The sequence below is a fragment of the Chiloscyllium plagiosum genome, chromosome 40 (genome assembly GCF_004010195.1).
Source record: "Chiloscyllium plagiosum isolate BGI_BamShark_2017 chromosome 40, ASM401019v2, whole genome shotgun sequence".
NCBI lineage: Eukaryota > Metazoa > Chordata > Chondrichthyes > Orectolobiformes > Hemiscylliidae > Chiloscyllium > Chiloscyllium plagiosum.
Window position 1 is genome coordinate 9,711,623 of NC_057749.1, and position 25,376 is coordinate 9,736,998.

General features: G+C 41.0%; 1 protein-coding gene across 4 annotated transcripts in view; it reads left to right on the top strand.

The window, feature by feature from the left end:
• Positions 1-10,571: 10,571 nt before the first annotated feature.
• The window catches only part of csk (C-terminal Src kinase), a 141,680-nt gene continuing 126,875 nt past the window's right edge, over positions 10,572-25,376 (top strand). For 2 of the 4 annotated variants that reach the window (XM_043680259.1, XM_043680257.1), the window contains exon 1: positions 10,572-10,676. Coding sequence is in view for 1 of the 4 variants with exons in the window: in XM_043680261.1 (XP_043536196.1) it covers positions 12,616-12,635 (20 nt within the window). In the remaining 3 variants the exon portion in view is untranslated. Of the gene's footprint in view, positions 10,677-12,522; positions 12,636-25,376 lie in introns of those variants that run through there. The other 2 variants (XM_043680261.1, XM_043680258.1) reach the window with 2 other exon arrangements.

Genomic DNA, 25,376 nt, shown 5'->3' on the forward strand with positions numbered 1-25,376 from the left:
GTTTCCTCCCACAATCCAGAGATGGGCCGTGCTAAATTGCCCATAGTGTAGTGGTAACTGACATCAGTCAGAGGGAAAATGGGTCTGGGTGGGTTACTCTTCGGAGGGTTGGTGTGGACTGGTTGGGCCAAAGGGCCTGTTTCCATACTGTAGGGAATCTAGTCTAATCTAATCACTGTCTTAATATTTGCAGGATGCCACACCTAAAAGGTGTCAGCATTTTCAGGAAGTTCTCAGGAACATGTCAAGTCTTTGCATGGAGCTCAATGTGCACTGATATCTTAGCAAGCTTCAAATGTGCACCAGTATTTATCCTGTATTCCTGGATTGTGTTGACAATTTGTGTTATGTTCTTTGAGCAAAACAAATACTTCAATCCTTGTCATGCCATTGTCTGACTTGCCAGGCAATACAATGATATTCACAGCATTCTGCAGTAAGCTATTTTACAACTAAAATCACTGGTTTTATTCTTTTCATCAAGTATGGGCATCATATTTGTTGCTCATCCCAAACTGCCTTTGAACTGAGTGACTTGCTCAGCCATTTCAGAAGGTAGTTAAGAGTCAACCACATCGCGGAGTCAAATGTAGGTCAGACTGAGTAAGGATGACAGATTTCCTTCCCTGAAGAACATCAGGGAACCAAACGGGTTTTTCCAAAAGTCAATGACAGTTTTGTGTTCACCATTACTGGGAGATTTTCAATTTCAGATTTTTATTAATTGAATTATAAGTTCCACCAGCTGCTGTGGTGGAATTTGAACCCAAAGTATTAAGCTGGACCTTTGAATAAGTAGGTTAGCGACATTACCATTTAACTCTACCAACATTATTCAATGAAGATTAGATATCGTAACTGTAACTGGGGAGAATTGATAATTTGTATTGCTGATCAGATACAAGAAAACATTTGACATCTAAAAATACAATGTTTTCACTTCAAATCTCCAATCATTTTTCCTTTCTCCAACTCAATCACCTGACACTTGTACTTTCCACAATCAACTATGGTAGTGCTGTCTTCCACTTACTCTTAATTTTATCAACACATACTGCAAACATCACAAAACCCCTCAACTTCATACTTGTTGACTGTTAAGCTCCAAGGACCATTTGTGTAGGAGACCAAAACTATGAGGCACATGGACAAGATAGTGACTCATAAATCCAATAGGAATGTGAGGAGAAATCTAGACAATCGTTCCAACTCACTAAAGTTCTTGAGGTTAATACATTTATAAGACTTCAAGACACAGGAGCAGAATTAGGCCATTTGGCCTATCAGGTCTGCTCCACCACTCAATCATGGCTGATATGCTTTTCAAGCCTCATTCCTGATGAAGGGCTTATGCCTGAAACGCTGATTCTCCTACTCCTTGGATGCTGCCTGACTGGCTATGGTTTTCCAGCACCACAATGTTTGACTCTGATCTCCAGCATCTGGAGTCCTCACTTTCTCCTGATGTGCCTCCCAGCCCCATTCTCCTCTCTTCTGCTTTGCCAGTCAGGAACCTATTTACCTCTGTTTTAAGTGCACTCAATGTCATTGCCTCCACAGCCCACTGCAGCAATGGGCTTCATAGTTTCACCACTCTCTGACTGAAGAAATTCCTCCTCAACACAAATCTAAAAGGTCATCCCTTCACTCTGAGTTTGTATCATTGGGTCCTACCTAGTTTCCTATGAGAGGAAACATTTTCTCCACATTGCTGTACCAAGGCCTCTTAATATTCTATAAAGTTCAATCAGATCCTCCCCCATCCTTCTTAACTCCATTGAGTACAGATCCAAAGTCCAAACTCACTTCTCCTATGACAAGCCCTTCATTCCTGGGATCACTCTTAGAAACCTTCTCTGGACCCCCTCCTTCCTTATAAACAGGCCCAAAACTGGTCACAATATTACAAATGCAGTCTGACCAGACCTTTATACAGCCTCAGTAGTACATCCCTGTTCTTGCATTCCAGCCGTCTTGAAATAAACACTGACATTGCATTTACCTCCCTGAACCTGCCAACTGAACCTGCATGTTAATCTGAAGAGAATCCTGAACTTGGACTCCCAAGCCCCTTTGTGTTTTATATTTCTGAAACCTTTCCCTATTTAGAAAATGGTCTACGTCTCTATTCTTTCAACCAAATTGAATAATCTCACACTTGCCCACCATTCTATCTATATCTCTGTTCTTGCATTCCAGCCGTCTTGAAATAAACACTGACACTGCATTTACCTCCCTGAACCTGCATGTTAATCTGAAGAGAATCCTGAACTTGGCCCCTTTGTGCTTCATATTTCTGAAACCTTTCCCTATTTAGAAAATGGTCTATGTCTCTATTCTTTCAACCAAATTGAATAATCTCACACTTGCCCACCATTCTACTCCATCTGCCATTTCCTTTCCCACTGTCCTAGCCTGTCCAAGTCTTTCTGCAGCCACCCCGCTTCCTCAACATTACCTGCCCCTCCACTTACCTTTGTGTCATCTGCAAACTTAGTAATAATGCTTCAGTTTCCTCATCCAAATTGTTCATATGTAACGTGGATAGTTATAGTTGCAATATGGAACCCTGCTGATCTCCACTACTCATTATCTGCCATCCTGAAAAAGACCCCTTTATCCCCACTCTTTGCCTTCTGCTAGTCAGCTAATCCGCTATCCATACCTGTTCCTTGTTCCCAACACCATGGGCTTTATCTTATTTAGTAGCTTCATCGACAGTACCTTATCAAAGGTTTTCTGGAAATCTAAATAGATCATGCCCTCTGGCTCTCCTTTGTCTAACTTGCTTATTACCTCTTCAAGGAATTCTAACAGATTTATCAGGCATAACCTCCCCATACAAAGCTGTGCTGACTCAGTGCTGTTTTACCATGCACTCCCAAGTACCACGTAATCTTATCCAGACTCTAAAGTTCCACCAACAACTAAGGCCAGGCCTACTTTCCTGTCTTCTGCCTCCCTCCTTTCTTAAGCAGGTGTATTACATATAGCCATTCTCCAATCCTCTGGGACTCACTCTAACTCCAGTGATTCCTGAAAGATCATCACCAATGACTCTATTATCTCCTCAGCTATCACCAGCAGAACTCTGGGATGTAGTTCATTGGGTCTGGGTGATTTATCCACTGTCAGACCTTTCAGCTTCCTCAGCACCTTGTCCTTAATGATAGCCACAACGTTCACCTACCCCCGACTGTCTTAAAGCTGTTGGTATCTTCCACTGTGAAAACTGATGCAAAATACCTATCAGTTCCTCCGCCATTTCTTTGTTCCCATTACTACATCTTTGGACTCATTTTCCAATAGTCCAGTGTCCGCTCTTGCCCCTGGCTTACCTTTTAGTGTCTAAACCAAACTCTTGCAATATTCTTTGATATTACAAGCTAGCTTACTCTCACGTTTCATCTTCTCCCTCCATATTGCTTTTTCAGTTATCGTCTGCTAGTTTTTAAAGGCTTTCCAATCCTCTGGCTTCCCACCAATCTTTACCAAATGGTATGTTTTTTTCCTTTGCCTTTTATGCTGTTTCTGACTTCCCTTCTCAGCCCTGGTTACTTTGTCCTCCCCTTAGTGTGTTTCTTCTTCCTTGAGATGAATTCCTGCTGTGCCTCCTGAATTACCTCCAGAAACTCCTACCAATACTGCTCCACTGTCTACCCTGCTCAGTGTCCCTTCCAATTAACACTGGCCACCCCCTTCGTTGTTGTTACTGTTACTCAGTTATAATAATATTACATCAGATTCCAGCTTCTCTCTCTCACACTGCAGGGTGCACTCTGTCATATTGTGGTCACTATCCCCTTGAGGATCTGTCACCTTAAGCTCCCTAATCAAGTCTGCTCATAACACATCACCAAATCCAGAACTGCCTGGTCCTTCGTGGGCTCTACCACAAGCTGCTCCAAAAAAAATTTCATAAACATTCCACAAATTCCTTTTCTTGAGATCTGCTACCAACCTGACTTTCCCAGTCCACTTTCATATTGAAGTCCCTATGATTGTTGTAGTAATGCCTTTCTTACTTGCCTTTTCTATCTCCTGATTTAGTTTCTTCCCCACATCCTGACTACTACTGCTAGGAGGGCTGTACATAATTCCCATCAGACTACTTTCCCCTTTGCAATTTCTCAACTCTACCCACACCAGTTCTGCACCTTTCGACTCTGTAACATTTCTTGCTATTGATTAAATTTCATTTCTTACTAACAAGGCAATCCCATCCACTCTGCCCATCTACATGACCTCTCGATAGGACATCTACCCTAGGATATATAGTTCCCAGCCCAGAATGCCTTGCAGCCACATTTCTGTGATAACCACAACATCATACCTGCCAATTTCAATTGCCATTCTGAGCTCAGTTTCCTTGTTTCGTATACTGAGTAGATTTAAGAACAACACTCTTAGTCCTATGTTGACTGCTTCCCCCCCACCAACATTCAATGAGAGAACATCTCTACGGTCCAGTAAGATTATTGTGACTTTACCTTTGTCTTGGGCACATATATTAGGAAACTAGACAGGTCATTGCTGCAGTGTTTAGTCCCTGCCTCTGGAGCCAGATGTTCTGAATTCCACTCAAAGAAGAGTGTAACACCATCAAATTGGTTAACAAATTCTTCTAAAACAGCATGGCAGATCGCACATAAAAGAACATCTCCTGGTCAGGCAGAGAGTGTGACAACTTCCCCATGATAAAAGACTCCATATGCAGACTCTTGCCACAGACTGTACTATACTGTGGCAAATATCCTCCTTATTTCAAGGGACTGTTAGAAGGAGAGATGAGGGAAATAGAGGTTTTTTTTTGATGGAGATCAGTTTAAATTCACTCTGCAGTTTACAGACAGAGAGTTTTGTCCACTGTCTAAAGCTCACTTCTGCGCTCAGTGTTCAATAATTCCACCTTGAAAATCAACGTCAGTCTCCCTGGGATCTTGGTCCTTTTGAATTGTTGTAATCTTGAAATTATGGCAGCCAAGTTGCACAAAGCAAGCTCCTCAAGCAGCAATTTGATAACGACTAGATAACATGGTTTTTTGAAACGCTTACGAGGGATAAAAATTTGAAACAATACCGTTGGATCTTTTACACCCACTTTAGCAGGAAGTTGGGACCTTGGTTTAATGTTTCAATTGAAAGAAAATGTTCATGAATTGGTGAGATAACAGTTCTACCTCTGAGACATGCCATTTTAAACTTAGAGCTGTTCAACTTCCTGCTCAAACAAAGATGACACAATAGATGCTGTGAGTTTAGAGCACATCATGTGCACTATAACTGATTTCATGATTAAGATGCCTGATGACTTCAAGAAGGTGGATGGATGGTTTATGTAATCGTGCATTAACTAGCTAGAATTGCTTTATTTCTTTCCCAAGCAGTGCAGTGGAATCCAATTCTTAATAAAGAGACAAAACCTGTTGTGTACACCAACTTAGCAGTCCCTGCATTTACAGCTATGTGAAATTCTGCTGAGCTAAAACAAAGATCAGACTACCCCTGGTTGGGAGCAACACCAAAATCTCTGTCTGGTCTCATTTTGTGTCAAATGAGCAAGATATGTTTGCAAGATCTGGTCGGCTACAAGAGGCAGGTGTTAATTTTTTAAAATTTTTGTTTGCATTATGCATGTTTCCCTTTGTGGTTTTGAGCGTGGGCAAAGTTGCTGTCTGCAGACATTTTACGTTTCCTGAATGTATTAATTATTGCTGTAAATAAGCCCTTTGTTTAACCTGTGTAATTTTGCCTTCATATTTCTCATCTGAATGTGTGATGATTAAGTAGTTGGAAACGGGCAAGGAATGCAAAGCCTTATAGGCAATTGGGCCAACTGAACAGAAAAATATGGTATCACCTTATTTATTTGATAGTAGAGAGAGTAGAAAAAGAAAACAAAGCTTGGTTATCAGCCAATTACTGTATTTGTTTTTGGGTACCACAAATAATCAGTGTCTCAGGAAATTTTGATTGGAAGTATTCTCCCCTTCAAGTCTGAAAGTGTGCAATAAAGCCCAACTCCACAATCTGAACCCATCCTCAAGCCTGATATTTAGCGCAGTACTGAGGGAGTACTGCAATGCCAGAGGACTTGTCCTTTCTTTTTATTTCCTGTCCTTGAGCCTTTACTGAAGTCTTTGTGGACTCCCAGCCTCAGCATGGACTGCTGGCCTTGAGGTGAAACTAGAGCGGACTCGTGGCCTTGAGGTGAAGCCGGAGTGGACTCCTGGCGTTGGGGTGAAGCCAGAATGGACTTCTGGCTTTGAGGTGAAGCCAGAGTGGACTCCTAGCCTTGAGTTGAAGTCAGAGTGGACTCCTGGCCTTGAGAGCCTTGAGGCAAGGCCTTGCATGGTCTGGAAGCTAGGTGCCAGCACAGACTGGATTGGAAGGGCTGTTATTGTGAATTTTTTATTTCTTTATTTTTCTAGTTTTTCCCAAAGGACTTTTACTTACGAATCTGTACCTAGGTACCTTTGTACTTAAGATGGCGCCATAAGTGCTGACTTGTAAACCTTTCATTGAATTCATGTGAGTGCATGTGACAACAAAGCTAATTCTAATTCTAATTCTTTGGATTGGGTATTAATCTGCATGTTCTGGTCATTTGGGAGACAATAAAAATCCACACAGTGTGAAGAGGAGCAGAGAGTCCTTCGAGTTATATAGGGGTGTAAAGATTGGAAAAGGTCAATACCGAGGAGTACCTTAAATTTCACCCACCATGTTATGTCCTCAGGACTGAGTGGGAGATCCTTGGTTAGGATCTTGCAGGAGTAAGTTTTCACATCTGGGTCTTCCACATGGTCACTCAAACCTATCAGATAGCTCATACAACATGATCAATGGTGAAGATTTTGCAAAATTTTCAGCTCCATTGTCAATATTATTTGATAGGAGATAATGACTTTGCGCTAATATCACTAGACCAATGGATTAAATACCACAGTGGTAATTTTTGGAATTTAAATTCAATCCAACACAGAATTCTTACAGTGCAGAAGAAGGCCATTTGGCCCATCATGCCTGCAATGGATCTTCAAATGAGCATCATTATCTATTTCATTCCCAAATAGCAACTGGACTATCATGCTAATCTCATTAATGGTGATCATGAAACTAACATTGATTACTTGAAAGATCCACATTTACTTCAGAGCTGGACATCTGCCTTCCTTATCAGATCTAACCTAGACTTGGCTGCTGAGTCGAGAGTGTGATGCTGGAAAAGCACAGCAGGTCAGGCAGCATCTAAGAAGCAGGAGAATCAACATTTCGGGCATAAGCTTTTCACCAGGAATTATGCCCGAAACGTCAATTCTCCTGCTCCTCGGATGCTGCCTGACCTGTTGTGTTTTTCCAGCACCACACTCTCGACTCTGATCTCCAGCATCTGCAGTCCTCACTTTCTCCTTGGCTCCTGAGGCTTCTGACCCATGGTCATGTGGTTGACCCTTAACTACCTTCTGGAATTGCTTAGCAAACCACTAAGTTCAAGAGTAAATTGGCATGAGCAGCAAATGCTGGCCTTGTCAGCAACTCCCACAGTTCTGTGAAATAATAAAGAAAAATTTTCCATTCTTCAGAAAATGAATGTGAGAAGAGCTATTTTTGTAGTAACTTGCTGCTTAACAGTTTTAATTGGAAAGCTGACGAGAGATGAATATTGCTTTATATGGGCGGTATGGTGGCACAGTGGTTAGCACTGTTGCCTCGCAGCACCAGAGACCTGGGTTCAATTCCCGCCTCAGGCGACTGACTGTGTGGAGTTTGCACATTTTCCCCGTGTCTGCGTAGGTTTCCTCCGGGTGCTCGCGTTTCCCCCCACAATCCAAAAATGTTCAGGTTAGGTGAATTGGCCATGCTGAATTGCCCGTAGAGTTAGGTGAAGGGCTAAATGTAGGGGAATGAGTCTGGGTGGGTTGCGCTTCAGCAGGTCGGTGTGGACTTGTTGGGCTGAAGGGCCTGTTTCCACGCTGTAAGTAATCTTAAAAAAAATTAAGTAATAATTAGACACTTTACTGGAGCAGACACAGATTTTTTCTTTCTGATAGCCAATCAAAGGCCAGCAGATGTGCATTGCTGGGAATGGTGTTTGGTGCTGGTAGTGTACTCATCAGGATTGCTGAGTGGCCTAGGCCCCATGTGAGAATGGTGGCATTAGTGACAGGGAGTAGGAGTCACGGGGAAGATGGTCAGCAGCAAGGGGAGAGCAGCGGCAGTGACTCTCAGAAGGCTACTTGCTCCTTCGCATTACTGGGTCCCTTGATTTGGAAATTGAGGGACCTTGAATGAGGGAAGTGCACCCTGAAAAGTCCTCCAAGCATCCCTGACTAGGTTTGGTTACTGGGTTTCCCTCCTGGCGAGACCCTTGGTTACCACTGGATGAAAACTAACAGAATGAGTATTTTAATTGGGTGCAGGTTTGTAAGGCTGACCTAAGGCTTTCCCAACCCACATTTAGTCAGAAACAGATGGGAAAAGTGGTGAGGATCCACCTGCCCCTTCCCCCTCCCCCACTGTCCTCAGTAAGTGTCAACCTCACTGGAGTTCATTAAATTCTACTCAGAGTAAATATTTCAGGCTGTTGACCTCTCTTCAAAACCTACATTTCACATCTTTTCCAGGGCTGGGGCTGGTTGCAGAGAGAGACTGTGGGTAGCAGTCTGCATGCAACAGGCAGCTAGTCAGGCTTGATAAGAACCACTTCAGGCCAAGTGAAGGAAGCTGAGTGGCGTTTTCCAGTCAGCACTGCGAATCCCAGATTTACCTGGGTGGACATTTCGGCTACTTAGAGATAATGCCCCTATTTGGGACCAGGGCAGTACTCCAGCCAAGTTTATAACTTCACTGTGTAGCTGCAGAGGTCCCAGTATGGACAGGATAACCTAAGAATGAAAAGATGAAGTATGCCCTTCAGGCCCCTGAGCCTGTTTCACTATACGTTATAATCACGGCTAATCTGAATCATAGAATGCCTTCAGCATGGAAACAGACTATTTGGCCCAACGAGTCCACAACGACCCTCCAAAGATTATCCCACCCATACCCAACCCCCTAACTTATCCCTTTAACCCTACATTTCCCATGGGTAACGTGGCTAACCTGCACACTCCTGAACACTATGGGTAATTTGAAGAGAAAATGCCTCCATTTTGAAGTGGCATCCCTCTTATTAACTTACCATTGCATTATTCAGTTTGTATTGGACAGTCCAGTTTTTAGTGACCTGTTCCTTGTCTGGTATTGGGCACTTTTATGTTTGGTATTTTTAATTTGAAACCCAGAAACTTGAAGGCTTTCAGTACTTGGCAGAAACAAACACTGCTCACTAACGAATTCTATGATTCCTGGGACTGGAAAACAAGCCTGATCCATGTTCTTCACTGATTGGTGTACATCATTGTCTTTGTCCCCTTCTGTTTTTCAAAAGGGTTCCCCCACCTCTTGTAGACCAAGGACCAGGAATAACTTGGAACACGTTGGGATACAGCAATGCTTGAAGCAGGACTTGTGGAGCAGGGAGTCGCACCAGACATCTGACCTGGAAGTTTCGGTTTCAATTCCCACTATCATGGGGAAAATCACAGTGAATGACTGTTTCTTGCAAAGTCTCGGCATCTGACCCCTATTTGAATTTGCTGGTGTGGTTGAGAAACCCTCAGCGAAGGTCCTGTCCTTGCTCCCTAATTCTGTCTCTGTAGATGCTGTCTGACCTGTAGAGTGTTTCCAATAGTTCCTATGTTTTAGACTTTTGATAGCCAGTGTTTTACTTTTGTATTAACTGCTTTTGAGCGTGTTTGTGAGCATGAGTATTATTTCCAAAAGTAAACAATTTTGTTGGCATTTATTGAAGGCAAATACATGACATTTAAAGTTAAAATTATGTAAGGTGCAAAACGAAAAATGAGTTTCTTCCATCATTACATTATGTTTCCAAGTACAGTCACTATTTCCAGTACTCATTAAAAACCAACCATACAGGGGGATTTTTCATGCTGCCCATTTCCGTCCTGTGTCTCTCCAGATTAGGATTACATCTGCAGCAGATGAGATTTGAACCCACGACTGCTGGCTCAGAGGTAAAGACACTGCCACTGCAGCAAAAGATTCCAACATATTCATTATTTTTCTACCACTGATGCTTTTGCCTGAATGGAATATGAAGTGTTCCATCAACCTTTTCTGAAATATTATTGCACAGTCGGGAAGAGTTTTCATTCATAATTTCGAATTTTCCCGCCTGAGTCGCCTCTGCGGATTCACTCCCTGATTGGCTAACTATTCCTTTCGCCCCGCCCGTTCGCCATGATTGGCAGCTGTGGCCAGGGTGGAGGTGTGATTGGCACGCCGGCTACCACCCGCCCTCCAAACCACCTCGGCCAATGGGGAGGCGAGATCCTCAGATTTGGCCCGGACGGTGACCAATCGAGATAGAACCAGTGACGAGAACGACTTGCTGATTGGCGGGCCGGCGGAGGCCCTGTGATCCGACTGGACAGAGCGGCTGTCAATCTGGGTCGGTTTGTGGGGAGTCGGAAGGTGGGGTTTTGATTGGCCCAGGGCCCGGCGGGCGGCGAGGCCCCGCCCAGCGCTGCGCCCCGGCGGTTGTGCGGAGCGACGGGAAGGTGCAGCTCGAGCGGTGGCGGCGGCGGTGAGTGAGTGAGGCAGAGAAGGTGAGTCCCGGGTCAGCGACTGATTAAAGGGGGATGGGGGAATACCATGGACGCTGACGGTCTTCTCCCCCTCCCCCAAATCTTTCACAGCAGGTCGTTAGGGCAGCAGAGGCCTCGGGGCCGCTATAACCCAGTGCCTCTCGGAGCCCGGGTTTTGTACCTGAGGCCTTGTTGCAGCCTCCGCCTGATCAGAAAGGGAAGCCGGCTGGGAGGGACTTTCTGCAACCTGAGAGAAATCCGGAAGTGGTACTCTAGGGGGAGCTCGGAGCTCCCGCGGGTTGCGGGGGAGAAGCTGGATGTAAACCCCGCAGAGGAGGTGCACCCCCTGCCCCTGCACCTGCACCGCCCCACACTGCAGCTGGGGGTCCCCCGCCTCCTCCTTCAGGTGAGGGTCCCCCTGGTGGACATGGGTCCCCCGCCTCCTCCTTCAGGTGAAGGTCCCCCTGGTGGACATGGGTCCCCTGCCTCCTCCTTCAGGTGAGGGTCCCCCTGGTGGACATGGGTCCCCCGCCTCCTCCTTCAGGTGAAGGTCCCCCGCCTCCTCCTTCAGGTGGAGGTCCCCCTGGTGGACATGGGTCCCCCGCCTCCTCCTTCAGGTGGAGGTCCCCCTGGTGGACATGGGTCCCCCTCCTCCTCCTTCAGGTGGAGATCCCCCTGGTTGGAGATGGGTTCCCCGCCTCCTCCTTCAGGTGAGGGTTCCCCTGGTGGACATGGATCCCCCGCCTCCTCCTTCAGGTGGAGGTCCCCCGCTCCTCCTTCAGGTGGAGGCCCCCCCTGGTTGGAGATGGGTTCCCCACACCCTCCCCCCTTTAGGTGGAGGTCCCCCTGGTTGGAGATGGGTTCCCTACACCCTCCCCCCTTCAGGTGGAGGCCCCCCTGGTTGGAGATGGGTTCCCCACACCCTCCCCCCTTTAGGTGGAGGTCCCCCTGGTTGGAGATGGATTCCCTACACCCTCCCCACTTCAGGTGGAAGTCCCTCTGGTTACAGAAAGACATCATGAACATTGAGCAGGTTGATGCCAGAGCTATTACAGTTTTCACTGCTGAAGTGAAGGCAAAGGATGAAAGATTTCATAGGGCAAAATGTTTTTGTTAATTTATAAGGAGTACATGAGTATATGAGAGTTAATTAGGGAGTGGTGCATTTAGAAAGGTTATGGGGAAGAGCGTAATCCAGAGACTAATCCTGTGGAGACATGGGTTCAAATCCTAATGCAGCAGGTAAAGATTAGATTAGATTAGATTACATTACAGTGTGGAAACAGGCCCGTTGGCCCAACAAGTCCACACCGACTCGCCGAAGCGCAACCCACCCATACCCCTACATTTTACCCCTCTACCTAACACCTAACACTGCGGGCAATTTAGCATGGCCAATTCACCTGACCTGCACATCTTTGGACTCTGGGAGGAAACTGGAGCATCCGGAGGAAACCCACGCAGACATGGGGAGAACGTGCAAACTCCACACAGTCAGTCGCCTGAGGCAGGAATTGAACCCAGGTCTCTGGCGCTGTGAGGCAACAGTACTAACCACTGTGCCACCGTGCTGCCCCTTTTAGATCCACTTTTCAGATTTTCTTCTGATAGTGAATCTATGGAATTCCTTACCACAGAGGGCTGTGAGGCTGGATCTCAAAGAATATTCAAGGCTGAGATAGATGGATGTTTAATTATTAAGAGGATCAAAGGTTATGGGGAAACCAGGAAAATGGGTTGGTGATGATGAGATTTACTATGATCTCACTAAATGGTGGAACACTATAGCTTGAATGGTCTACTTTTGTATCTGTGCTAGTGTATGTTTTGAATATTGATTTTCTCATTGATCCCTCTGGTTAAGGTGGAGGATCTTGCTAATTTTGAAACTATCCACTTGGAGCAAACATCAGCAGTGAAATTCTGCATTAAAGAGTTGTACATTTCAGCAAAGCAGAGGATGTTCTCCCTGACACACGTGTACCGATTTCACTTGAGTTATTAATTTTGTTTCTCTACTCTTCCACTGTGTCCCGAGAAATCAAAGCTATTAATTGGAATCCATCTTAAATGTTGCGATTGGAGCTACAATGAATAGTTTGGTGACATTCTTTCTAGTTGCATACGGTTTCTTTTGCACTGACCCAGTGTGTTGAGTATTTTAAAGGTGCATTAAAATTGTCTGTATCTGTAATCCAGTCGAGTCAAATTTGATTGTAGAATCATAGATTTATATAGCACAGAAGGAAATAATTTAATGTTATTCCTTTGAAGCCTCTTTGTAAGTACTGTCCAGTCAGTCTTTTTCTCCTTGTTCTGTCAAATATTTCCCTCCAAACATTTGTTCATTTGTCATTTGGAATTTATTGTTAAATTTGGTTCTATTGTTTGCCCTTTGAGACAATCCATTCCATGCAATAACAACTCATTGTGTAAAGGATCTCCCTACTGAATCTTAATTTAAGGTTTCATCAGGATTTGGAAAATGGGAGCAGGGAGCGGTTTGAGTCTTCAATTAATGATATTGCAGATCTTCTGTCACAGTACCTCATCCAACATTATTCCCAAATCCTTCAATTCTTTCAGTATCTTTTGTGGAAACTCTTTGGTTATTCTATGAAATCCACCAATAATTTTGAACAGCTCAGTTAAATCTCCAGTTGCTGTTTTCTCAATCTGGCTATCTGACTTCCACAGACATAGCCTATGCACTGCTTTTGCTCATGGTGCCTGCATTTTATCTTGTAAATTTAGAGTTAGGATGAGATGTATGTGAACTGTGTTGATACTTAATGTTGAATACATGAATTATTGAGCAGCTAATGAGTTATGATCCTTAAAACATGTTAAATAATTTAGCTAGCATTATATTGTAGACTCAACAGGATCAAAGATGATTGCCTTTCAACTTGTGGATTGGTGCTGCACAATGTTCTCTCATACCCATCATCTTTAGTGCTCACAATAGAAGTGCTAACTTGAATATTCATATCAGAATATGGGTATGAGGTTGAGACAGAGCTGGTAAATGTGAGTGGTATTAGAAGTTGTTTTTTCTTGTCTGCTTAAACCATATCAGCCCAAAGGATTATATCTGCATTCTTATTACATTTTAATGCTAGCAAAGATACTCGAAATGGAATTCAGGGAAATTTTAAAAACTGTATGTCATAAAAACAGTTGTAGTTTGGCTTATTGCTCGATGGTATTTAGCAATTTATTTCTGTGCTATAAATGTCTGCTTTATACAGCAGAATAATACCTGAACAAAGAAATTATTCTTCACGTGAATGTTATGTTTTCAAATATGAATCTGTACTGAGGATGCACAGTGACTGGAATTTACTAATATATTTTTATAGTGATTGAGCGCTCTGTACACTTTAAAATTGGGTGTCAAATTCATGCAATTTATTTTTTCATAAAGTACACCCTAGGTGTACTTTAAAACATAACTAATTAAGAACAGTATGGAGCAGAACAACAACTTTCAGAATAGTGTGAATTGACTTCTAGTGTGATCATATCATATAATAGTGGTCAGGTGCTTTGAGTATATTATAGCTATCGAGCAGGCTTCTGGTATGTTGAGATATAATCTTGTCCGTTTTCTCTTGCACTATATTTAAAATGGAGAAATTTGTAGTGTCTCATGTGTAGCTTAAGGTGATCACTTAAGATTATAAATGGTGTTTTTGATTCCAAGCTAAGACTCTACCAGTTCACAGTCTTCAATGTTTTCTACTCTTGTCTTTACTTTTGGATTGTTAGTCATTTTCATGCACCAGAAACGATTGAAAAGATTTGGTTGGTTCTGTTCAAGTACAGAAATGACTGCTCAAATCTAAATAACTGAAGTCTGGAACATTGGGTAGACAGATTCTGTGGGTAGACAGATTCTGTGGAATGACAGATAGGTCTCTGTTTTAGAAGGTGGTTCTTTCAAGGTGGAAAATGTTTGTAATGTTTTGTATTTTAACTTAAGTTTTGCATTTTGTCAGAGTCAGCCTGCAGTTTATGTTGTGTACTCCTAGGATAAACATTTGCTGTTATGTCAGCTGTTTGGTCTTGATTAAAGTTTTCAGGCAGCAGCATGTTCATTTATGATTTCATAACTATGTCTGACGCCTGGAGGTTACGCTTAACAGCACTGTTTTTACATGACCTTGTACTTTGTACAGAAATGGAGCAGTTTGCATTGGAGCAACTTCAGCTGCATAACATAAACTTGCAAAGAATGAAAACAGTGTTTGTTGTTTATGGAATGATTTATACAAGATGCCATATGTATGGCATCAAATACTTTATAAAAAGGATCTATTCTGATTCATGTTCTTTTCTGAATTATGCCGATATGTTGTTGCTGCGTGAATTTTTTAATGAGGCATCCAAGATCCTGTAAAATTGTTACCTTCACATAATTTGCTCTTTTGGTGCTTTCCTTTGGTGTCATGATATTTGACACAGCAACCATTGCATGCTCTGCCATGAGGTTAGTGACACCCTTAGTTTGCTGATGTTAGTAATGAGACTTCAAATCTGGGGACTGATTAATGGAATAATCAGTCCAAATTGTGAACTCGAGTGAGCATGTGGATTGTAAAAGCAATGCATTTATCAGTATGAATAGATTGTTTCCTCTCATTTTACAGCAGCTCTCTTTTTTTGAGTTCGGAGGTCAACTCAAATTAACATGCTTGTCCATCAATGGCCCTTTTAATCTGACGTATGGCTATTGCAACACAAAAGCTTGCATTCAGCAAGTTATTAGCTTAAATGGGAACAAAATGTCTGAATTTAATTCTCCAGTCAGCTATACACTCAAAATGTGTTTTAGTGAGGGCAGGATGTGTGGAAAAGCCAATATTTCACCTTTGTTGGTTGTTTCAATAATGAAATATGGAAAGCTTGCCTAGGATTGGTTTATTGTCCCCAAGAGTTTAATCGTATAAGGTTTTGCCTCCTTCAATTTTAATTTTGACAGTGTGCAAATGTAACTATAATGTTTTTAATAATCCTGGAAAGACAACGATGTTGTATGGGCAAAAGTGATCTTTGTGGAATTATACAATGGAAGTTGCAGGTTCAGTTATTTTTGTTTTGAAATATTGCTTCACTGCAATATTTTAGTGCTGTTTTGAAGAGCAATGTTTTTGTGGATTGTTGTTTCAGTTTACAATAGGTTTTGCAAATTTTGCGACATTCTGACAGCCTGTATTTGCAAAATGATTGAGTACTCATCTCTACTTTTGATAGGTTTTTGTTCATTTTTATATTGACTTTGAGGTTATAGGTGTAGTAACAGAAATTAAATTCAGAGTTTCAATAATCCAAGCAATGTGTTCAGATTCCTCTCTAACAGTGTCAGAATTTGAATCATTTATGTTGAAAATAAAATTCTTGCTTTCATATAAAGTAAAAGGGACTGAAAAAATGAACAAATTGTTGCAGCAGACAAATTGGTTGGCTAGCATCCTTGCCTCATTTGCCCTTTATGAAACTCAAATCCCATACCAATGCAGTTGGCTCTGAACTGTCTTCTGACACAAAACAAGCCACCAAAGTTGGGATGATGTTCAGTAAGTTCCAGCCTTGCCTGTGAACAAATACTAAGCTATATTTGTCAGATGTTTTAACACCATTTGCAAATTATGCATTAGTCACCATAAATTCCATCAACTTTCTTAACAATTGTCATTTGTGCAAAAGTTTTTGTAGTTTTATTCTGAAACGATCGCATTGTTGACAAGAAATCAGCTGTAATTAATTTGTAACTTGTACACTGAACAATTTCAAATACTATAATTATTCAGATTTATGTGCCTTATTTGGTATTTCCTGCCAATATATCAATATCTTGCTAAGGTTTACAGTACATGCATTGTTCTCTACCTGTTGTCTGTGTGTGCATTTTTCCAAAGTAGAAGGAATTAATCTTTGCATAACACTTGGTAATATTTGTACAGATCATGTTGGTTGGATGTTATTCAGTGGAGTCTGAATATTATGTAGATATTATATTTAACAGGTGTAACTAGCAAAAAGCAACTTTGTTTCATTTGATTTCTTTTGCATTGTATTCCTCCTACCGCTTAGATGTGCTAAAGTGTATCTTTCTAAGTGGAGGATGCAGTTATTCCATGATTTAAGTGCTTGTATGATTTGTTGAGGAATACAAATCTAATAACTTGGCTGGCAATGTGAAAAGCCCTTGTCATCAGTTTCTTCCTTATGCTTGAATTATTAGCCTCACCCCACACAAGCTGCCCTCGGTGATAGAAAGGTATCAACGCAGGAGCAGAAGATCATTTGACTGGTGGGGTCTGTTCTTCCATTCAATATGATCATTTAGACTTCTGTCTAAATGCTAACTACCTCTAGAAATCTATCAGTTTTCTACCAAATTTTGGAATGTGCCTTTGCTAAGAGCGCAGCAGTAGTTTTGGTTTCGGTTTTTGTTGAAGTTCACCCCATGGAGCTTTGTCACACAGGACTCCGTTCTATGGATACATTGAGCTAAACACCAATCGTGGCAACAGGACCATCAATTCAGTTGGGAGGCATTCATTTTAGTGTTCTGAAACGTGCTGGTCTTCCGCTGCATTACTGAGTGTCAAAGGGTCTAGGAATGCCCGACAGCCAGGGCCAGCTGCATACTAGCACAATTGGGTAAGGTTCCGTCTAGAGTCTATCAGTCTCAATACACTCAGGGGCTCGAAATTGTATTGATCCCCTCAGAGTATGCATTGCAAATATCCAGATTGTTGAAATTGCATTGAGGCACCTTCAAGTGAAAGTTTTTTTCTGGAGCGATTTATTCCTGTAACTTAGTTCAGATGTTTTACTTAGGCTGTGTGCCTAACATAGACTGTATTTTGTAAATATCAATACTGTAATACAATTGCATTGAGGCAGTCAAAAATAGAACATGCTGTTTGGATACAAGTTGAATTTCTTTGCACATTCTGTAATATACAAGTCAATGTTTTATAATGGATTTTTCCAAATCTTACGAATAAGGTTTTTGTAAAAGAGGAAAATATGCATGCAAATTTTGCTGTGTAAAAAGTAGTTTAAGATAATAAATTGTGGATTTGGGAAATAATCCAGATTTAGTTCATTGCAGTGCAGTGTGTACTGAATTATCAAAAATGCTGTCTTTTGGATGAATTGGAGAATTGGCATCCAATTTACCTTGATGACTATAAAAGAGGCTGTGGAAGCAGGAGAGTTCCCAGATTCTCTGTCCAATAACTCATTTAACATGCTGAAGAGTTGTTCTGGTCATTTGTCTCAGTTGTTTGTGCTGTGTATATATTTGATCACAATACTTGTTTCTGACTTTCTTTGGAATGTCCTGAGGAGCCATCACAGGGCTATTTTGATATCTTGAAGCTGTACCTCTTTGAAGGCGAACTGCTTCATGATTTATCTTTGCACATGTAAGCAATTTTGGACAATATTTAAAAATGAATAATTTAGATATTTAAAGCCATATTTAATTTCCAAAGACTGTTGTATGTCAAAAAATAAGCTATGTGAAGAGATTTAGGGGCTCGATCCTTCTGACATGAATCCTATGTTACTACAAATTCCTCCATCTTTGGATCAAAGGTCATGAGTATTGAATAATTGCCAAGCCCAGGAAGGCATTTGACCGGCATATCTGGAGCTATATAATTCTGATCTGTGGTCCTGTTCATGCTGCGTGTCTGTTCAGTTGTCCATTGCATGTTTCTTCTCATAAGGCTAAACTTGGGTCAGGGTAGCTCATCCGGCATCAAGGGAAAATAGTTTATTAAACCAAATATGCAAGAGGAGAAGGCAGAGAATGCTCACATTAAATTAGTATTGTTAGTTGTATTGCTTTTTTAAAAAAAAAAGTACATTTGCCGTTTGTGTATTCTCTCCTCAATGGAAGCTCGAGGCAGTGATGCACAGGATGCCAGTCTGGTCAATCTAGTGTTGGAGAGCTGAGCGCAAGCTGCACAGCTGACAAGTTGGCATTTCAAGTAGACATGACACAAATAGCTTGGAGTGTTCAAACAAGACAGTATTCCAATATAGTACAGTAAACTGTTGTATGCTAGATATCACTGGCATGCAGCAGATAGCTGTAGTGATTTATGAGATATGTTGCCTATGTGAGCCTAATAGGAACAGCATCTACTAATTCTGTTGGTGTTCTCTCAAAGCGCAGTATTGTAAAATGCTGGCATTCAGTGATGTATTTTGACACATGACTCATTTGGATTCTTAGATGTTACCACCTGGAGTCTGTGTTTTAGCTTTATCCCTACATGCAGACATTTTAAGCATATTAGAAACAGTTACATTATATTGTCATTTCCCAATTTCTCTGCCAGGTTACAAATTGAAACAAAGATAAACAATCTTATACAGTGTCTCAGTAAAGGTCACCATTATATCTTCAATTATGCTGTTGAAGGTTTGATTGCAATGCACAAAAATGCATTAAAGAAAGACTGTCTCTGACCATCAGCCAGCTAAGGGAGTGATTTTTTTTTGTGAACGTAATGGATGCATTTGCAGCAACCATATTCATGATTACTAATGTTGAGAGTAAATTGCAAATAATGTGATGAATGTATCTTGGATATGAATAAATCACGAATTGTTTTGGATAAAGGATAACATTTATAAACTGAAATAAGGTATTGTGAACCTTATCGGAAGACAATGATTGTAAAATGTTCCCAGATTGTTTCACTCTAGTATCTAATTATAAGAATTTCTTTGACTACAGCAATGAAATTTCAATTGTTGTTCCATTCCCCCCTCCCCCTCAGCTGAAGTAAAATGCTCAGAGTGACTGTATAATTTTACCTCCATCTTTATTCTGGGCCCTGGAGGGAGAGAGCACGATCGCTCATGTGCACAATGACATGAGTTCATGGTCTTCTCTCGAACAACAGTTCCTCAATGAAGTATATAGTCATTTTACAAGGAGGAGCATCCACATGAGGCAGCGTACATATTAATTGGGTGACTATTACAATCAATGAGTATCAATAGCAGAGACCAAGTGCTTTACTGTTGTACAGTGAATGTTTTTAATCTGGGTTCAAACATTGGATACATTTTCCCCTTGTTAGCTGAACTTGCATACTGAATGCTTCCAAAATTGTTAAATGGCTCTACATAATGACTGCTTGTCCACCTTGTTAACCCTTTACACTTGTCTCCAGTATGCCATTGTTAACTGTAAGTTCTTATCTGATCTGAGTGATGTTCAGCTGAACCTCTTGTTTCACAAAACTCAGAACATAACTCTTTCCCTGCCTGCTTATTCCCTATATACGTTCTCGTTCCGTCCGTATCATTTAATGATAACCACCTAGATGGCACTAGTAGTGTTCATTAGACTGACAGCCAGTATTTTAGCAAGTTATTGGCACACATCATACAATGATTATAACAACAACAAAAAATACTAGTCCATTACAGTAAATAAAATTTGAACAATCCTTCCATGTGAAAAAAAAATTCACCAGTAAACTTCTTAAATCCACAGTCCTTAGTGAGCACTCATCCTGTCCAAGTTGCGTGGAAATGAGCCAGTCAAAATCTCCTATAGTAAAGTCCAACCTGAAAACAAAATTCAGTCTGTCCTTGTGCATCACTCCACAGAGAAATCTGATTACTTGGATAAGGGCAGTTAAATACTTCACAAAACCAACGAGACTTCCTTCTTTCCGGAGATGTTTCAGATGGAGGATGCCAGCACATCTGAAAGTGCAGTGTTGCAGCTGCAGGCTAGGTGAATGCAGCATTCTTTGCTTCCGCTCTGCTGTTAAATGTTATGAAGCCAACTGGCCTTTTTGATGTTAGCTTGATTGGTGAACCTTCCTATCCCTTAAATAATCAAGACAAGGTATAGCTCATGTAGTTTAATGTCCACAGGAAGGTCACTGACAAGGACTGACCTCCTCTTCACTGTTGTTAATTTCTTCTTTTTGTGCTCATGACTGGGAGCTGAATGAATCCATTGGATCAGGTTGTGGAGGGGTGGGTGGTGGTCTGAAGGCATGTTTTACCTGTGAATAGAGAAACTCTAGAGAAGATGTTAGCTGCTGAAAGTATCTTTGCATTTCCTCTCTCATTTCTTCATTGCCAGTCACATATTTAACTAGACTAAATTGTGTCTGCCTATTTCAACATTCTCAGTTGACTTGAAGTCTGTTACTCTGTTCACTATTTATGACATTATCAAATTTTGTACAATCCATATGTTTCTAAATTGTACTGCCTAAACAATTTAGTCAATTATAAACAACAGTCAATGGTCCTAAAATCAAACCCTCAGGTATCCTATTCGGGTTATTCAAAATTAATTTTCTTTTTAACAAATCAATACTTGGCTAATGTGAAAGTTGTCAGGAAAAGTATTTCAAAAGTCTGGAACAGCATGAAAACAACAAAATGTTTCCTGTGCTTTAGCAATCGAAGAGGTAGTTTCAGTTCAGATTTAAATCTCAAATATTCGTGGGAAGCAAATGCTGAATATTTAAAAATATGTTCTCCAAACGAAACTTCCCAAATAACAGTTGGAAATACAGTAGCAACTTTAGAGATCTACAGTCTTTGAATTTGCAATATGAAGGAGGACAATGTAGTCTTAATAATTAAGAGAACTGAAACAGCTCAGCCTCAAGTTCTAATATTCTCAAAACATCAAACTCAAAATGCACTCTTTTTGTTGAACACTATATTAAAAACACAGCAGCAGCAAATATATTTTAATACAATACTCTCGTCTGGCTAAAGTTTGACCACTGACCCAGCTTTTTTTTAAACAGGCATTGTAGAATTTCAAACACATCAGGGGTTCAAGGCACTCAATTTGTTTCAAGGTTACAAGTTTGATAATTTTAAAAAGGACATAATGTTGTACAATTTCAATGTACAAACAAAATCTGCCCCATTATGTTGAATTGAGATCCTGATGCAAATAAGTTACTTTGATATTTTCTGATTCAGTATTTTAACAAACCTAAATATTTAAATATCAAACACTTAGAGCATGGTGCAATTTACATCGAAACTTCCTTCTCTGAGCCAAGTATTAGTACAACCTTAATTTCAGCATTCTTTTGTTTTCTTTTATTTGCATCCTGTCACTGAAATTACCCTTAGAGAAGGCCCTCACAGCGGACCACGTGATGCTGCAATCCAAGCTTTCCCCCAAAACACAGACTCGCAGAGCCTCAAATTTTACCACGAGGGGACTTTAACCCCTTTCTCACTTTACTCCTCACAGAGAACTCGAACCTCGCTTAAACCCCGAGAGCTTGAAGCTCACTTAAACACAGTGCAGAGGACTTGAACCTCAAATCAACCCACCCAATAGACTCAAGCCTCTGCCTGCCAGTGTGCTTGTGAAACTGTGTACTCGACTGAACTAATTACCATTTGAGGAATCCGTAGAATAGAGAGCGATTGAATAAGGGGACCATCTCTGGCGGACAGGAATGTTGAGAGGAATCAAGGTTTAAAATCTTACCTGTGGGCCCATCCATCTGGAGACACTGATGTTCTGGGCGGCTGCTGACACCGTCCAATCGTAACTATCCATTTGGATCCTGCCGACTATGCCACTATTGTCATCCCGTCCTCCACCCCTCAGTTGAAGCAAAATGCTCAGAGACACAGTATAGCTTTACCTCCTTCATCTTTATTCCGGCCCTGGAGGGAGAGAGAACGATTGCCCATGTGCACAGGGACATGCGTTCATGGTCTTCTCTCCAACAACAGTTCCTCAATGAACCATATAGTCATTTTACAGGGAGGAGCATCCAGATAAGTCAACATACATAATAATTAGGTGACCATTACAATCTATGAGTATCAATAGCAAAGACTGTTATGCAATGAATTTTCTTAATCTTGTTAACTAGGTTCATACAATGGATACAGTTCCTCTTGTTAGCTGACCATGCTGACTGAGTGCTTCCAATATTGTTAAATGGCTCACATAATGACTGCTTTTTCACCTTGTTAACCCATTACCCTTGCTTCCAGCATGCCATTGTTTACTAAGTTCTTATCTGATCTGAGTGATGCTCAGCTGAACCTCTTGTTTCACAAAACTCAGAACGTAACTTTTTCCCTGCCTGTTTGTACCCCATATACATTCTCACGGTAGCCTACTAGTGTCCATTATAAATTTCCTTACCATTAAACTATAGTATCAACATTGTTTAAATTTTGTTAAGATTGGAGTGTTATGTTTAAGGTGATTATGTTAAAGGTTGTTTGGTATGATTCATGAGGCGACAATTTAATTTAGGTTCCTGATGCTATTTCAACCTCTGATGAATTATTACCTTTGTACTCCAGCCACCTGTATTATATTGTGCAGTAATCGCAGTTCCTTTCGGGCTCCAGTTGTATCTTGTGGGTTGGTTTGCAGTTACTGCACATCAGATGAGTACTTCTTTAGTTTCTGGGATACACAGTTAAAAATGCAAGGTGTGCATTTCCACTTGTTGAATGAAACGTTGGAATGCACAAGAGTGGGAACTTTTGGTTAAGGACAGGATATGTTGTGACATAGTTCACTAGGATGCCGAATTGTTTCAGGTAGAACAAGTAGTTTCTTTGACAAACCACTATTATAGGTTGCTTCTGCTGGAATTTTGTGGAATGAAGGAATATCATAGTGCTTCCGGAGCATTTTGAAGTTTCTTAAAACAAAAGCATGAGAGTCAGGGAAAAGGGTTCGGGGCTGTTTTAAACTGCTGGGCATTTTGGAATAGCAGTTGACATCAGTGATCAGACAGGCTATGCCCACCTTTTTTTTTAGAAAGGTAAGGATTTAAATTTATCTCCGCTACTTGCACATGGTCTGAGCTCCACAGTAACTATTGCTGCCTCTCACTTTGTGGCTTGTGACCTACACTTTGGAAAACCCAGGCAAAGGGGAAATTATTGGCTCTTAAATTTTCGATTTTGGACAATATCAAATACGTATGTGCAGTTTCATTTCTTGAAACAAAGTTGAGAAATGTTTCCCACGTGTACATTTAAATATAGCAGAGTATGTTTCACACTGAGTTCCTGACTTAATGAAGCTGGAGGAGAAAGTGAGGTCTGCAGATGCTGGAGATCAAAGTTGAAACTTTATTGCTGGAACAGCACAGCAGGTCAGGCAGCATCCAGGGAACAGGAGATTCGACGTTTCGGGCACAGGCCCTTTAATGAAGCTGGAGGAAATATTGAAGGTGATCATATTGTTAAAACTGAGATGGAAGGAGTGTAGTGTTAGTCCCAATACTCCTTGGGTCACACACAAATTAGCTTGTTTTACTCAGTTCCCCAATTACTGGCAGTATGTCTTCTCTATTTTATGCTTAAAATAATAAGATCCGTCAACTGGATTTCTTCAATAAACACTGAAGTTTTGTTTTGCAACAAAGTAATGAAGATGCAGAGCTGTCAACATGCTATTTGAAATATGAAAATATAAATGTTTACTTAAGTATCCCAAACCATGTACACAAACACACATTTCAGGCAAAGAGGGCCAAGAACATTTCTCTCTGTGGAGACTCTTTTTTTTCTTGAAATTATTGTTATTGGGGTGTGGTGGTGGTGGAATGATGAGAAAAACGTTTGGCCAGTAGCTTTTAGTTCTCAAAAGCAAAATGGATAAGTTTTAAAATATTCAGGTGATTGTTGGCATGTCATTCTCATAGAGATCTACAGCATAACAAAAAAGGCCCTATACCCTAATGAGTCTGTGCTGGTCAAAAACAAGCACTTAACTACGCTCACTACAGTATTGTGTAGACAAGTGTCATCAAATGTAGGCAGTTGTCTCTGAGATCTTGGCAGTTGAAGCTTGCTCAGGAAACACAGTAACAAGGAGTCTTCCAGCCACTGTTGAGGAGGACAACGGACTTTCACGAGGAATGTATTTCAAAAACAGGAGAAGTGAGCTAAACAGACTGTCCTGAAGCAGGATTTCCCTGACTGGAAATCCATATACAAACACCGAGCCTGCAGAATGCTGTTCAAACAGAATAACAATAAAATCCAGTTGTAAAACCAGTTTGGTGTTGTACCTAAAGTGAGTGCAAGCAATCACTTGTCTGGAATCATGAGGTTTCCCAGGAATGCCTTGTTGAAAAGAAAATTCCAATGTACCGTTTAATTGACCTTTATCTTTAAACAAAAAGTCCAGATATCTCCATAATCCTTCAAACTTTCCCACAGAGATTATTAAATATAAAACCATCATAATATCCTTTGACATGAATGTTTTAAGCAGTGAAGATAAAGATGACATGTACTTGTTTCAAGTGTTGCCCCAATAGTTTGAATCATAACACAACTTTGGCAATGCATACATTTACTGAATCCACAGTAATGCAGTGAAGGGAATTTATCTTTATTAGTCTGCTGCAAGGTTTGCATTGGGCATAATTGAAACTTGCTCTTTAAATGTGTATCATATTTGCATACTGAACCTAAATATTATTCTTCCTAAAATGTCATGATCAGCTTCATAACTAAGCTAATAATACAATTCCTACCTTACGTCAGAGACCATATTTGAAAAAGTACATTGGCATGCCAGTAACTCCTGCAGTTTGTGGAAAATACCTCATAAATAGCTTGTTTTTCTAAAAGGTTGGTTGAATAGTTGAGATGTCTTAACATTCAATGCTGGTAAGTGGCACTAGTGTAGTTTATGTT